Here is a 16,387-nt window from a genome sequence, read left to right as displayed (position 1 = left end):
ATATCAATTCTGACTAAAATTATTAATTCAAATATTTTTGAAATAATCTGCAAATATTAATCAAAAAAAATTCTTTGTTTTCTTTTACATATACATATGTATATACTTATGTATGTATGTTATTGATTACTAGATCACCAGCAAGAAATGCTTGATATTAAAACTTGACATTTTATATTTAAAAAACAATATTTATGTTAGTATCACAAGTAAGTATAAAAAAATTAAATGAAAATTTTATAAATAAAAACACAAAGAATAGCGAACAACGAACGTAAACGTACGTACGTATTGAGTTTTGTTTGAGAACAAAGTTATGTGTGTGTGTGAATACGTTTATAACATATGATATTCTATGCTGTGTACAAAAAAAAAAAACATTATTTACATGAGTCACAAACGAACAAAAAAAAAAAACAATAACAAATTGTTTTTGTTTTTTTTATACATAATGTACGTACATATAAAAAGTTGATTGTCCCGAAATTTTTATATTTACTCACGTTTCCTATCAATTTTAACACTTAATTATTTTTATTTTTAAATATATTTTTCTGGTTTCGACTTCTTTATTTTATTGATTGTTTTCTTTTTTCGTTGTTCTTTTCGGTTTAAGATAATTTTAAATATAAATAAAATAGAACTAAATTTAAAACTTTTATATATAGGTATGATGTATGTACATATCTAGTAAAATTTAACACATGATAGCATAAAACTTAAATTGAATTGAATTTGAAAAAATAAAGAAAAAACAATAGATACAGCTAGTAATTATAATAAGCTAGTTATTATCTTAAAACGCAACTAATAGACACAATAATAATTTCTTAATTAAAAAAGATTTAAGTCCAGACGAGGCTTTGTTACAAAAAAAAGGGTCATCTATTTTTCATGTTTTCTGATTTGTAGGTATTGTTACAAATAAAAATTTAGTAAAGAAATTAACGTCGCCCTTCTTTTAGGAGAATCAACTGCGAAAAACTAGAAAGTGAGTGAAAAAAATATAAAATTTTACGTAACATTAACTAAAATAACGTCGAATTTTAGATGCTAAAAGGGTAAGTAGTTATAAAAAGATAAAATTTGTATACAAAATTTGAATTATTTCTTATGATCTTTAGATAATTTTAATGCTACTGTTAAAAAAAAAAGAATAAACAATTTTAGAAAAATTTTCTCGCCTAATTACTTTTGTTCGCTACTCCAAATTTTCTACCGGGCCATTAATCAGAATCTAGTTCAAGTCATTAAATAAAGTTCATGAATTTAACTTGATTTGATTAAAATTTTATTAAAGTGTAATAATATGTACTTATAAATTAGATTTTTTCAAAAAGATTAATATGCCATACTGGACACTTATCAAAAATAAAGTAACTACATATCTATAGCCAAAAAAATAAGCGTAAAATCAAAATTATTAAAAATTTTTAGTCGATTAAATCATTGCTGTTACGTTATCTGTTTATTCACCACATATTTTGCTTTAGAAGCAACTCCAAGCAAAAAATTAACAAGAAATCTATTAAATTTTGTTGGGATTATATAAAATAGCAAGTACCAAGAAGTCTGGATTAGAAGAATTAGTAAGAACTAAATCAATAAAGTAGTTGAATTCACTGTCATAATTATTTAATTATACATAAGTAACATGCATGTATACGTATATTGTACTTCACAATTACGACACAGAACTAAAAATTTATAAAAGTATTAGTATATATTAATAATAAATATTTTGAATTGAAAATCCCGCAAATAGAATTAATTTCAGAAAATTTACAAGTTGTCATTAAGCATCTGACAGTTAAGTTCACTTAATATACATACGAGTACTCATTGTTTTGCTTATAATTTTCTTGAAAATTAAAAGAAAACCAAAAAATTTATGCAATTAAATAAAATTGTAAAAATTTTGAAATAATTCTTTTAAATACCACGATTTCTTATTTTTAAAGAGTTAAAACGATGATAGAAAATATCTTAGCATATGCATATTTTCCAAATACTTGTAAATTTCCATTTCAAGGTTTACAACATAATATTTATATTAAATTTTATAATGATAATAACAAGAATAATTTCAAATAAAGTCATTACCACCTGTTACTTACTTATTTTCGCAAAAATCTATATTTCGGATAAGTGCTTCTCATTATAAAATTTTTAATCGGAAATCAACAAAGGAAATTTATCTATTATTATAAATATCTATATTATATTGTATTTTAAAATAAAATTTTATTTTTGGATAATCCCCCATATAGTTTTTTTATTTTTATAACAATTTTATCTTAATTAGCATTGTGTAAATTACTTTTGTCACCAATAAATTTGAATTTAATTAATTACTAATTTTATAGTAAGATATAGTTTCTATAGCAACAAAATACTACAAAAAAAATTATATGCATATACATACGTACATTTACATACTTATATTATATACTTTTACAAAGTCCATAATATCGACAGTAAAAATATAGTAAAAATATAATTATTATATACGTATACACAATTAAGTATGTAATTATACTTAAATATGTACAAATATTTACGTATTGTATACAAACCTTAATACAAAATTTAATAAACTAATCATGGAAAACGCACATAATGTACAGAGACATTGTATATTTATTGATGTTATATACATTTGCACATATAAGCAATACGAGCTTAACGTAATTTAGTTCGTACAGTACAAAAATGCTTACATTTTAAAGCGTTTTAAAAATTTATTCCCCTTTGTTCTAATTACGATACTTCAATTTTTAATATTGAAGTATCGTAATTAGTGAAATTTTACCTAAACTTGAAAATCACATTATGGATCAGTTTTAGTTAATAATGCAAATTATATGCAAACTATCACAACTTTATGTCAAAAATCATTCAAGAAAGCTGAAAGAAAATGCGATAAGTAAGTATTAAAGTTTTTTTTTAAATATTTTCGAATTTGTATTCTATATTTTTAATTATTGCAAATATTTAAATAGAGATTATGTTATTTATACTACAGACAATTAAAGAAAATTAATAGGCTCGGAACGAAAAATCTTCGGTATTTTTCGCTTTAAAAAATTTAACACATGATAAAAATTACATTGTATATTTAATACAGGTTATAAAATATTAAAAACTAAAATGAAGAGTTGACATAAGTAATCATCATAAAACGATTAGAACTTGCATAAGCTGTTTCATTTATTAAGCCCGCACTTAGAATTTTTCATTTGATGCGAACTAGTACATAAATGTACACAAGTATTACATGAACAATGAAATTAAATACAATGAAATTTTAATTGAATAAAATATAGGGAAAAATTTGTTCGTTTAGTTATCAAAATAGCTCATAGAAAAGACAAAATATAAATTGATAAGAATATTTTAATTGCCCGATAAGACTTGGACCCCGATAATATTTTTAGTTTTGCAAATAGTAATTAATTTGAATAAAAATTAACATTGTTCAGAACTAGTTTACGATTAATATTAAATTTAAAATCCATTTTCAAACGAATTAATAAGAAAAAATGTTGTGTAAATACACATATAGATGTACATATATATATAGTTATACAAAAATACATACATAGATAATGTATTTATTTAAAGAAATTCATTCGTACATTAAATCTACATATACTTAAATAAATTTTTATATTATTTAATCAATTTCTTTTTTTCAGGAAGAAGAACACATTTGAGGAAACCATTTTAATTGTTACAAATCTTAAAATAAATTACATTGCTCGTGAATATATCAACATTGCTGCGTAAGAGTATAATAAGAGCTACAAAATCATAAATTAATCAAAATACAAGATCCAATAATATCGAGTACATAATCTATATCGAGTACATATCTATATATATATATATGTATATTATGAGAAATATAATTAATTGTAAGTATGTAATTATTGTTAGACAGTGGAATAAAGGTAAATTTGTTGTTTATTTTTTTACCTTTTTTTATAAAAAAATCAAACCTAAAATATATAGCTGAATTTACCGACGATATACGTACATATATTTATATGTAAACCCATTATTAAACTACTGAAATATTCCAATACTTAATAAAACATATTTTAAGGTAAATACCTTAATTAAAACACCTGATTAAATAATTCACTGCCGTACAAACTAATAGTTTTTTTTTGAGGCATTTTTAATTAAAAATCGTATTTTATTTTCAAAATAAATTAATGCACGTATTCATATTTGTATATACATACATACATATATAAAATAATTTACTAATAATATGGATCATTCAAATATATTTTCTATAAAGATATGTAAATCATAACTATACTTATATTTTATTGCATTTATTTAAAAATAAAAATACATAAGTGCATATATATAGGCATACATATATAAATTACAATTAATAACTGATAATGACTGAAACTGCATATATACATACATATGTATGTATTATATGTATGTATGCATATGTACACAATTATGTGATAATGAACTCAGTTTGATTTGATTATAAATGTATTGGTTTTTGGAAACGAAGAGCCTAATGTATGCGAATTCAAGAGAAAAGATATGTATATAGATTTACATACATATTAAATAACTATAACTGTTCTCAGTAAAAAACAAAAATCACAAGAAAAAAAAAAATAAAACACAAATTGATAAGTCAATGTGTGATAAGATCAAAAATTGTCAATACAATTTACAGTAAACAATTCACAATATTATTAAACTTTTATTCATTCACAAAAAATTTTCTGATTTATTTAGTTATTCAAATTAGTACAAAGAAATTTTTGAGAGCGATTGGTTTCGAAAGAATTTTTCTTTTCTTTTTTTTTTTATTTATTATCACAAAGTTTTCGTAATTTCAAGTGTATTACGAGCTTACTACAATAGAAAAATAAAAAAAAAATTTAATTTACAAATAATAATTTCAAAGCAATTATTATAATAATATATATAAGTATGTACATAAGTAGCTGGGTTGGCAAAAAAAAAATAAATATTTTAAAAAATCTATGTATATAATTACCATTTTGATGTTAGTTAATTAAAAAATAAATCTCAAAAATTCCAATAATTTAGTTATCCAAATTAGTGTATAGGAATTAGAAATTATTTTTAAATTTTTTTTAGAAAAGAAAAAAACAATATGTAGCTGTACTCAAGCTTTAAATTTTTTTTTTTGATTTTTTAATTTAGAACATTTAAACTCTAAAATATGTTAAATTATTAATAAATGCATTCTTTAGATAAATTTTAAAAATAATTAAATTTTTTTTATTTTAATAATAGATAAATTTTAAAATTTTTAATGTGAAAAGAATATATTTTTATATAATTGTGAATTTTATTAATAAAAAATTAAAAACTGATAATTTTTTTTCTCTTTTTTCATTAACACTACTGTTTTTACACTTTTCTGATTAATCTTGTGATGAAGCAAAATAATACACTAGATATTTTAACAAAAAAAAAATTTTTTTTTTTCTGAATATTTAATTTAAATGCTAATTAATAATTAAAAAAAAATTTATTTCACGCTCGCTTTTTTAAAAGAAACCACCGCGTTTTTATGCTGAAGCTTTTAAAATATAAAAAAAAAAAAGAACTAAATGAGAGAGAACTTATTAATTTTAATTTCTTGTTTTATTTTATTTTTTTTATGTTTTATTATAGTTCTTTCTTGTTGTTTATATTATTCGTTACTACTTTGTTATTTTGCTTCCCGAACTTAATGGAAGCTTCTTAAGTAAAAATTCTTATTAAATATCGGTTTTGCTCAATATTATACTTAAATTATACTTATTGTATAAATTCTTGTAAAATGTACACACGTTTATGAACGCACTTTGCTTTCAAATATAATATGCTCTTCTGATAATATTAAGCTACTAACTGACTTGTTATAATATTTTTGTGTTTGTCATCTATATATTAAAATATTATTATATGTATGTCGAATTGTAGATTTGTAGATTATTCGTTTTATTTTATTATTCTCTTTTTTTTTTGTTGTTACTGTTGTTATTATTATGACTGCTCTTAAATTTTTTTTTTCTTTTTCTCTGATTTCTTAACAATGGCTTTAGCTTATTATTTTATTTTACAATTATTATTATTCTTTTCAGTTTTTTTTTCCTTATTTCGAATTGTATTTGAAGTTTTGATAACATTCATTAAATTATGGTTATATTTAATAATAATATTTCTTATTTATAATTTTTTTTATTAGTTTTAAAACTACATACATATGTACGTATGCATAAATAGTATTTACAAAACGGAAAAGATTTTTATGTACAGTGAGATAAATAGGTTAAACATAGGAGCAAGGTGCTACTTAAAAAAAAACTTGTTAAAGAGTCATAATCGCATTTAATATCATAATTATTTATTTACTGCGTACAAACTAATAGTTTTTTTTTTGAGGCATTTTTAATTAAAAATCGTACCTATTTTATTTTCAAAATAAATTAGTGCACGTATTCATATTTGTATATCTTGGTGGAATGATACAGCAATATTAGAAGCATAAAATCACATAATCTCGGCGACAAATGAAAGATTAAAAGCGTGACATCAATTGTTGACCAATTCCACTTTGAAACATGGCTCGAATTATTTTTTTCTCTAAATGATGAAATAACAAAATCAATTTGAAAAAGTGCAAATGTGTAATATAATGATATTAAAATTAATTGAAATGGAAGAGAATACAGGATGTATTTTGTTTATCATATCAATATCGCAATAATTTCAGTCATAAAAATGTAATAAAAAAATATTGATTGCAACAGATTATGTTTCTTCCTTTAAATTTGCTAATGAAAGTTTATAAAAAAAATTGTAATTAGCTTTAACTAAGTTATTTTATTCAAATTTTTAAGATTGTAGTTGTTTGATACAATCACAATTCTTTCACTCATGAATTCGCAAAACATAATGCAAATTTATACCTAGAACTATGCAATGTTTTGAAGTAAAAATTTTTAACATAAAAATAGTATGAAAACGCAGCCGTTCTTGGTTTTGATTACGAGCAGAATAAATGCAATTACAATCTATGTTTGCTTTAAGAAATAATTAACATTAAATAACGTATATGTTTACTTATATGTGTACATAATAAGTATGAAAATAAAAATTTCTAAAATAAAAATATGTAGGTATAACATTTGAAGAATACAAAAAAATTAAAATATGATATAAAATTTTAACATAATAACGATGTCTTCAATCTAAATATGCAATAAATACCTACTTACTTAATAAATAAAATCTGCAAGTCATGAAGGTGTTGAAATGCTAAATTTCAGCATTTTTAAGTATGTTGACATTATTTTAGCAATTTGGAAGAAATTAAGTTCGATGTATGAACGTAATAATAAAAATTTCATAGTCGCAAATTAATGAAAACTACAGAACGTCATTAATACTCGTATGACGACCATTTCAACTACTTTTGTTTTCAAATGAAAGTCATCGCAGTTAAAGCATTATTTTTTAAAATTTTTCTCACTAAGGTAGTTGTAAATGAATTCCTTGCGTTAGTGTCAAACAGCATTGGGAATCATAGCTCTTAAAAATACATAAGTAATTATTGTTGGCAAATGACGTCCTGGAAAAGTGCCGGAATTCTATAGCGACAAAGTAAATTCTCCATTAATGAACAACATTTCAAAGTTAATAGAGAATAATTTTTTATTGAATTGAGCTACGTAGCCACATACATAATATGTAAGTAGTGTTAATATTTTTCTCATGTCTTAATTAACAAACCAATATTAATACAATTTAATTGATTAAAGAAATACATACTCGTATTATGTTTGTATAACAGAATTTTCAATTCATCGAAAAATATTTCAAATTAAAGGATATCAGAAAAAAATAATAAATAAGAAATAAAAATTTTAGTTTTAGTACAAAACCTAACTTTAATTATTTTACATAGGTATTTACTCAAAAAAGAGTTAAAAGGAAAATTATCATATGAAAAAAATTTATTTTAAGTAATCATCGACTAAATAAAATTAAGCTTTGAAATTACTTAATTAAACAGGTTTTATTTAAATTACTTAATTAAATTACTAATTAGTTTTATACACAAAATACTGTACATATATTAAAAGGCAATATATATGTACATATGTACCTATATAAGTATAAAAACAATTGAGTCACTATAAAAACTATGTCAAATTGAATACATAACATTATTTTGCCTATTGGCACTGCTATAAGTACATTATGTATTCGCATAATATATAATATAAAAATAATTATGCAGCAAAAAAATAAAAATGCGAAATTAAAGAAAGCATTCTTTAAAACATCTTACAAAAACAGGCAAATAAAACGAATTTTAAACTAAGTTGTTAAAATTTTTTGTTATACTATAGACCAATTGGTAAGGAGCAGGCAGGAAGATGTCAAAATAAAACCCATCACACCAACAAATCCAACCTATTATAATATAAATATTGCCAATTATGTCCATTATCCTTAACATCATTAAATTATTGATAGAATTTTCTGCCCTCACAAACATTATATGTGATACATACACATATACATGTATCGGCAAATGAGTAAACCTACATTATTAAGTACCAATTGACACAAAAAAAATTATTAAGCAATTTATAGTAAAAAAACTAGCAATGCGTAGGCAATCAATTTTTTATTATTAATTTGAAAGTTAAAGTCAAGATCAAGAACTTGCAAATGCGACTGTAATATACCAATTATTTACATACATAAGAAAATATATTAAATATTTCAACCTAAAATCGACGTTTTGTAGTTGTACATATTTATTTATTTCATAAAGTATAAGGATGCAAAGCAGAAAATGAACTGTCTTCAATCTTAAAGATATTATGGCTTTATTGCTACAATAAAAATAGCCCGTGCGGTTAAAAAATAAATTAAAAAAATTATTATTTTTACAAACAGAAAAAAAATTTAATTCTTATACATAAATATGTACTTACCCCTCAAAATGAATTCTATGTCAGAAGTAATTTAAACACATTTCGAATTTAAATGAAACAGAAAAGGATTAATACAAAAAACAAATAAGGTACTTTTTATTCAAAAATATTTTATTACTGCCTATCAATAATCCTTATTTCTGTACTTTATTTTTGTTGCGGCTAAAATTCACTATTAAAAGGATTATATTATTTTTCTATTTTTACTTTAGAAAATTTCATAAAAATATTTGCAATTAAACAAATTAATTATTAAACAAAATTACACAATTTTCTTTTAAGAAATAAAAAATTAAAAAAAAATACACTTTTATACCAAGAGTCACGAGAACTTAACTTTTTCCCCACTGTTTTTTAATTACAAAATTTGAAATAAAGCACCTATGTATGTACAAAATTCTGACAATTAAATTCTAATAACAAAAATAACACATCCAGTTTCCATAAAAATATCAAGGTCGAGTAAATAATCCCAGTAAACAATTTTTGGATTTTATGTGGAATGTTTTTAGGTTGAATTATTTGACATTTGCTTTCCTTTGTTGTTAAAAAAATTAGTTCAAAATATTAAATATTTTAACAATATTAAAATCGTTCTTGAATATTGTGAATACCTATAGGAAGGAAAAACAGGCGCTTTTAAATTGTAAAACTATGCAATTACTACATCATTTTTTTGTACAAAAATTAACATAATTTAAGCTTTATAAATAATACAATGTCATAATTCTTAAGATAAGTATGAAAATGTAAATTTAAAAATTTACTTACAGTTTAATTACACTTTTCATTGAATGCATTTTGAAATATTCTGCAAATATTTGTTATTTTGGAAAAAATTTTTTAATTCAATATTGTTTTTACATGCATATGTATTGTGTATTTTGAAAACACTTTCGTTCATACTGTACGATGACCACTTAAAATAGAATTTGCTAGATATCGTTTCATACCATCTTAAACAAAATTTCGTTTTTGTATTTTTAATTTTGCTACAAAAAAAACGTATAGGCAATATTAGATATTTTTATTTTCTTATACAATTAGGTACATAACGTATTAATGAGGGCATAGCACAAGAATATGAGTACGCTGCAGTTAAATTGGGACAAAAATCAGTTTCTTCTTTTTCCTTCATTTCTACATTATTCTTTAAAAAGTAGTTCCTTTCTTATATACAGGTGGATTTGTAACTTAGTATATGTATGTATTTAACTAAGGAAATCTTCCAATAAGAAAATTAAAATAAAGTTATATTACTGCGGCAAACAAAAAATAAAACTTTCTTCAATTATAATAACCTTATTTTATTTGTTTAGTTTTATTTTTAGTTAGTGTAGATATTAATAACAATATGCTATAATGTATATAAATAATTTAAGGTGAATAATTTTTTTTTTAATTTTTTAATTTAACAAAATTATTTATTTTAAAATTACATTATTAAGTACGGTGTTTTTAAATTTATTCATAAAATTAATAAATGAGATAATTGAGATATGCATTTTTATTTTGTCTTTTTTTTTTGAATTTAGGTATTATCAAGACGATCCAAATTCTCTCATCCACTTTTCGTATTTTTCCAAGTCTTGTCTTGAAACACTTTTATTGCACTTTGCAATTGCCTCCAAAAAATCTTGTGTTGAAACTGGTAAATCAATTTCTTCTTTAGCTAATTGCTTTATTTGTTCTGGTTTAAGACCAGCGATTTTTCTACGCATTGACATCATACTAGCATCACGACACACATTCGTAATATCTGCTCCCTTCAAAGTTTAAAATAAATAATTTTAAAATGTAAATTCAATTATTAATAAAAATATAATTTAAAAAATATATTTACCGAATATCCATCTAACTTTTTCGCTATTGTTTTTAAATTAACGCTAGGATCTAATTTAACCTCTCTCAAGTTAATTTTTAATAAAGCCTCGCGACCTTCATCATTTGGCAAAGGTATATATATCCTTTTTTCTAATCGACGTCTGAGAGCCTCGTCAATGTCCCCTAAAATGATTATAATTTTATTACAATAAAATTAATATTGAAAAAAAAAATTAAATTGCTTTTACATGGAAAATTTGTTGCGGCTAAAACCATTACAACTTTCGCGGCTTCTTCACTACCAACACCATCCATTTGAACTAGCAATTCTGATTTAACTCGCCTTGAAGCTTCATGCTCTGATTCAGAACCACGTCTTGAGCAAAGTGAATCAATTTCATCAATAAATATTGTACTTGGGGCATAAAATCTTGCCATTTCAAACAACAGTCGAACCATTTTTTCTGATTCCCCGCGATATTTCGATGTTAACGTCGATGATGAAACATTAAAAAATGTAGTTCCACATTCGGTTGCCACAGCCTTAGCCAGCATTGTTTTACCAGTTCCTGGTGGGCCCACCTGAACATATAAGAATGCTATATTTATGAATAAACAAAATAAAATTTGTAATCTTAATATACCATAAGTACACCTTTCCAAGGTCTTCTGATTCCTTTAAAATAATCTGGCATCCACATTGGTAATACAACTGCTTCTTCTAGTAAACGTTTGGCATCATGTAAGTCAGCAATATCATCCCAATGTATATTAGGATTCTTCTGTAGTATATCTCGTTCTTAGTGAAAAAAAAACAGATAATAATCATTAACAAAAAAATATTGTAAACATAAATGAATTTTTAAAGTTTATTATCTTCTATCTTTTTTATCAGTTAAGTTTCTGATTGCATATCTCTAGCATATTTATTAATTTTCTATTATCTTATCACAATTTTGATGGTATTAACCAAGCGGAAACTTCTTTAATATTTGAATAAGTATAGGTAAAATATGTACATTTCTTGCGCTACGTACGCACTTTATCAAAGGCGATTTTGTTCATCGATAAAATTTTATATTTTTTTGCGTCCACTCTCAATTTAATCAATCACATTATATTTTAAAAGCCATAAAATATGACTAACTCAAAATAAAAAAAAAAAGTGTTTTTTTCAATGGCCTTACTTGGAATATGTATGACTCTAAATTCATAATAAAAAAATGTGCTCGCGATGGTTTTAGTAATTACTTACACAAAATTATATACATATTATATGATATGTACGTATATCAAGAGAGTTTTCAATATTTTACCTAAAATATCTACTAATTCTGCTTCAATATGATTATTCGGCTCAAAACGTTTTTCTTCATCAGTAATTTCTTCATCAGGTTTTGTTTCCTCCTCTGTTTTATCCTTATTCGCAGTATTTCCATCTCCAGGTAAGTTTATAGTGCTGATTTTTCTTTCTTTTGTTGTTTGATTTTTATTATTGTTTGGAGCTACTTTGACTCCAATTGGTTTCCTACTTATTGGTTTGACTGCAACTGCATTCTTTTTATCTACTTTTTTATTATTTAAATGTCCACCTTTAAGATTTCGATTAAGATTTGACCTAAAAAATGGAAACTTTAAAATATTTAAATAAATATATATTTTAAAAATATTACTTTTCTGGTCTAGGGGGTCCCCAAACGTCTGGATCTTTTGGGGGTGGAGTCCAGATGTCTGGATCTGGTTGAAACCAAGATGCATCATTCATATTTCTTTCAATTTCTCTAGTATGCTGACGCACCATTTTCATTCCAATTGGTACATTTTGTAAATCCATTGTCATTTCAACTAGCAATCTTTGTATTGCTTTCATTTTTTCATATTCTTTAGAAATTTCTTGCTGAATCATAGTCCATTTTCCTTTACGCATTGGATCATTGATTGATGAAACAATTCTAAAAAGTCATGTACATATAAAAATTTTTTGTATAAATATTTATCAATAATTAGAAACACTGTATATATTACATTAAGTTTCGCGTATCAAATTTTATAAAGTAATTATGAAATATTCTAACAGAATTATAAAATAATATCCAAATAGTGTTATGGATCATGCAACTAGTTATGGATTTATTTATATTGAGACATTTTATATAATATTAAAAAAATAGTACTTAAATTAAACTTAAATGTAATTAACCCAGATTAAATTACACAAGTTATAAAGCTAAAACGCTAGTGATTTATTTTGTTTTTATACATCGATATAAGATCAATACAAATATACGTATAAAAAGTAAGAAGAAATCAAGTGTAAAACAACATTATTTAATATTACAATTGTCATTAAATTTATTATTGTCAATAATATTGTTTTTGCACGAAGAATAGGAATGAGAAAGGAAATATTATAAAATTTGCTTAAATTTTTATACAATACCTTCCAAGCATTCCTTGAAGTCCCTCATAATATATTGATGCAGAATCATAGTCTCCGCTTAAGGCACATTCTCTAGCTGACTTCGCATTTTCAGATATTTCCGTAGCCGAAGGAATTTTAGCCATCACTGTCATTACTAAAATAAAAACAAAAAAACGTAAAAAATATTATTAAAACTAAGTTCTCTTTGTTCTTCAACAGATATTTTATCCTTCATAATGAGCTAGGCAGGTACTTAAATGTTTTCTTATTCAATAAAAAAAAATTATTTAAAACCCTACACTAAAAGCTTTTTTACATTTAGAATTTTATTTTAGGCGCTCATTTTTCTTATTTAGAAAAACAACCTTTTTCTAAGCAGAATGTAAATAACTATGAAATAGTGTTCAGATTTTTTTTTTACTATAAGTTTCAGTTGATTACGTTCTAATTATAAAAAAAAAACTGATCAAATGAACAACAAGAGTACGTAACAACAATAATATTCAATAAAACATACACAACACAATAAGAAGTCTATTTGAAACCTGAATACTTTTAATATGTAACTTTGTCGCAATTATGGTGTCATCGTTAGAGAACTTTTAATGTTAAAATATTCAGATAAAAAAAAAACACGTTTAAGATGACATTATTATTAAAGCTTTTATTATAAACTTGATAGTCTTTATTTTCAGTTATATAATTTCAAAAGGATGTCTTAAGAAATCAATTCATTCTTTGAGAAATTATTAGACTATAACAGCTATTTTTTTTATTCTTTCATTTTCTTCAATTTTCTATAAAACAAAGAATATAATTTAAAAAAAAAATATTTTTGAAAATTTATTTAAATTAAGAATAAAGTGAACATATTTTGTTAATTGTTATCGGGTTTTAGAATTTAGATAGGCACCCACTTAGGTAGATAGGTAGGGGTCTACCATGTACATAAACATAAATCTTCAATCCTTTCTTTGAATAATTAGAATATTTTAATAAAAAAACAATTATATTTTGTAAATTTTCAAAAATGTAACGTAATTATTAATTAGTAACTAGTTACCTTAAAAAGTATTAAGTACCTACCTACTTACAATTATTCATATGAATGGCTTTGAAAAGTAAAAAAATACAAAAGTAGGTACTCAAAATAAATGAAGATCCCCTATATTTAGCAATATAGTTTGGTAGGTAGGAACCTGCCATCCAAATTTTTCTGTAAAAAACTGTAAGTAAGCTACTTAATTTAAAATAAACTGCAGATCTCTAAAATCCTAGTTCATTCTGAGAAATTTTTAGATATTTTTTGAAATGTAACATTTTAACAATATAAAATTGTGTTCAAAATTTTTAAATTTGCAAACACAATCGGAATAAACAAAAAACTAACAATAAAGAATTTTACAAAAACTTATTTAACTTTTTTTTGTGATTTTGCCTTGATAATCACACCTACCGCAATTAAATTACAACTTTTTTTTTTTGCGAAAATATGGGGAGTTTATGTCGTTTTTTTTTATTTGCGTAACTCAGTAATTTTATTAAAAAAATTTTCTGATTTTAGTAGTTAGAAATTGTACGTACAAACAAGATAACAAATCTGGTACCTATTCAAATTAAAAATGAAAAAAGAATTAAAATACATTTTATAGATTTAAGAAATGTTGATCTATTTAAAAAGTATTTTTTACGTAAAATAGAAATCAAAACAAAAAGAAACACAATATGTAAGCATATTTGTATTTACATATTATCAGATATTTAATCTATATATGTATGTAGATATATATATGTACCAACATAATATATAATAATATACTTTATAATTCAGCATGTAAAAAAATAAACGCTTGTTTTTACCAACTTTTTGTTTTGTTAGTTTTTCTACTAGATATTTTGTATTTTTTTGTTTGGATTCTTATTATAATTAGTTTGCAAAAAGTAAAATTACGAACATTAGTAAAATACACGCTCAATATACTTAATGTATTGTACAACAAAAAAAAAAAATTTCTTGAATAACCAAAATAAGAAAAATCAACTTTACTTCGCGTTCTATAAATTTTTAAAAGAAAATTTTTTACGTTGACCTTCTTCACAATTTACGGAAATGTCAATATTAGTCATTTATCAATCGCACATTTATTTTTTTTGTACATAATATAAGCAATAGCCTTCTTTAATAAAATAAAATAAAATTTTTAATATACTTAATGCAATTTTGATGATGGAAGGCAGAGGTACCTGAACATACATACATAAATATGTTAATCTACTAATATTCTTTTCTTCTTTCTCTTTAATTAATAATAAAAGTTGAATGAAAATATGAACTAATTACCCAGTCCAACACTACTTTCTTACCTTTATTTATAAAACAATTAATTTTTTCTTTTTAATTTATCAACAAGTTTTCTCATTGATATACATATATATCTATAAACTTTCTTATTTTTACAAATTACTAATTTAATTTTTTATTTAAAAAATCTCACTTTTCGAAATACAATTTTACACAAGCAATTTTTCTTTTTACTTTAAAACAAAACACAAGAATATGTGCTCATATTTCAACTAAAAATATTATAAGGATGCAAAAATATAAAAAAAAATCATAAATTATAATTTATATTTGCTGTATAACTTTCAACTTGCTTTACTTTACTATTCAGATTCACTCTCTTTAAATTATGGGAGGAATACAAATTATAAAATTTAATTTACATTTCAAATCAACTATAATAAAAACATTGAAAAATGTAATAGATTTATTTGAAACTCACGAAATGAAGTTTCTGTCTGGTATTTTCTTAAAACATCAATTTGACAGCAAAAACTTAAGTGGGCCAAGTCTTATGCGATTTCATTTACCAACATCATTTGAATCTCAAAAATAAAATAGAAAAAGAAGCAATTCTAGCAGTTAACAAAAATTTAAGCATCTTGACGTTACTAGGCCTGTAAATATATGTAAAATTCTACTATAAAAAATAATACACTCGATTTTTTTATAGTTGAAAAAAAAAAAAAAAAAAAAAAACATGTCAAAATAATTACTAACACGAACTTATCTTAAATGGACTATGTTAAAAAATTACGAATCAAATCAAAATAGTCAGCAACAAGTATTAAA

General features: G+C 23.1%; 2 protein-coding genes across 5 annotated transcripts in view; both read right to left on the bottom strand.

The window, feature by feature from the left end:
• Positions 1-9,151, bottom strand: part of LOC129612979 (uncharacterized) — a 54,531-nt gene extending 45,380 nt beyond the window's left edge. Inside the window, exon 1 of one of the 2 annotated variants that reach the window (XM_055526844.1) lies at positions 9,009-9,151. The gene's annotated coding sequence lies outside the window, so the exon portion shown is untranslated. Of the gene's footprint in view, positions 1-5,041; positions 5,183-9,008 lie in introns of those variants that run through there. The other variant, XM_055526845.1, reaches the window with a different exon arrangement.
• Positions 9,152-10,314: 1,163 nt separating this feature from the next.
• LOC129613021 (katanin p60 ATPase-containing subunit A-like 1) lies at positions 10,315-15,901 on the bottom strand. 3 transcript variants are annotated; one of them, XM_055526898.1, is made up of 8 exons: positions 15,619-15,901; positions 13,273-13,408; positions 12,506-12,784; positions 12,149-12,450; positions 11,477-11,631; positions 11,081-11,414; positions 10,852-11,015; positions 10,315-10,774 (listed from the first exon to the last, which is right to left on the bottom strand). In XM_055526898.1, exons 2-8 carry the CDS (start codon positions 13,404-13,406, stop codon positions 10,550-10,552), a joined length of 1,593 nt encoding a protein of 530 aa, XP_055382873.1. In that variant the 5' UTR covers positions 13,407-13,408; positions 15,619-15,901; the 3' UTR covers positions 10,315-10,549. The 3 variants fall into 3 exon arrangements, with proteins under 3 accessions (XP_055382873.1, XP_055382875.1, XP_055382874.1); XM_055526900.1 differs by lacking the exon at positions 15,619-15,901 and adding an exon at positions 13,571-13,628; XM_055526899.1 differs by lacking the exon at positions 15,619-15,901 and adding an exon at positions 13,554-13,572.
• Positions 15,902-16,387: the final 486 nt, after the last annotated feature.

Source organism: Condylostylus longicornis, unplaced genomic scaffold, assembly GCF_029603195.1.
Source record: "Condylostylus longicornis isolate FDR11 unplaced genomic scaffold, ASM2960319v2 ptg000080l, whole genome shotgun sequence".
In the NCBI taxonomy this organism is placed as follows: Eukaryota; Metazoa; Arthropoda; class Insecta; order Diptera; family Dolichopodidae; genus Condylostylus; species Condylostylus longicornis.
The sequence above is the reverse complement of the archived record's forward strand: the minus strand, read 5'-3'. Positions and strand labels throughout refer to the sequence as shown.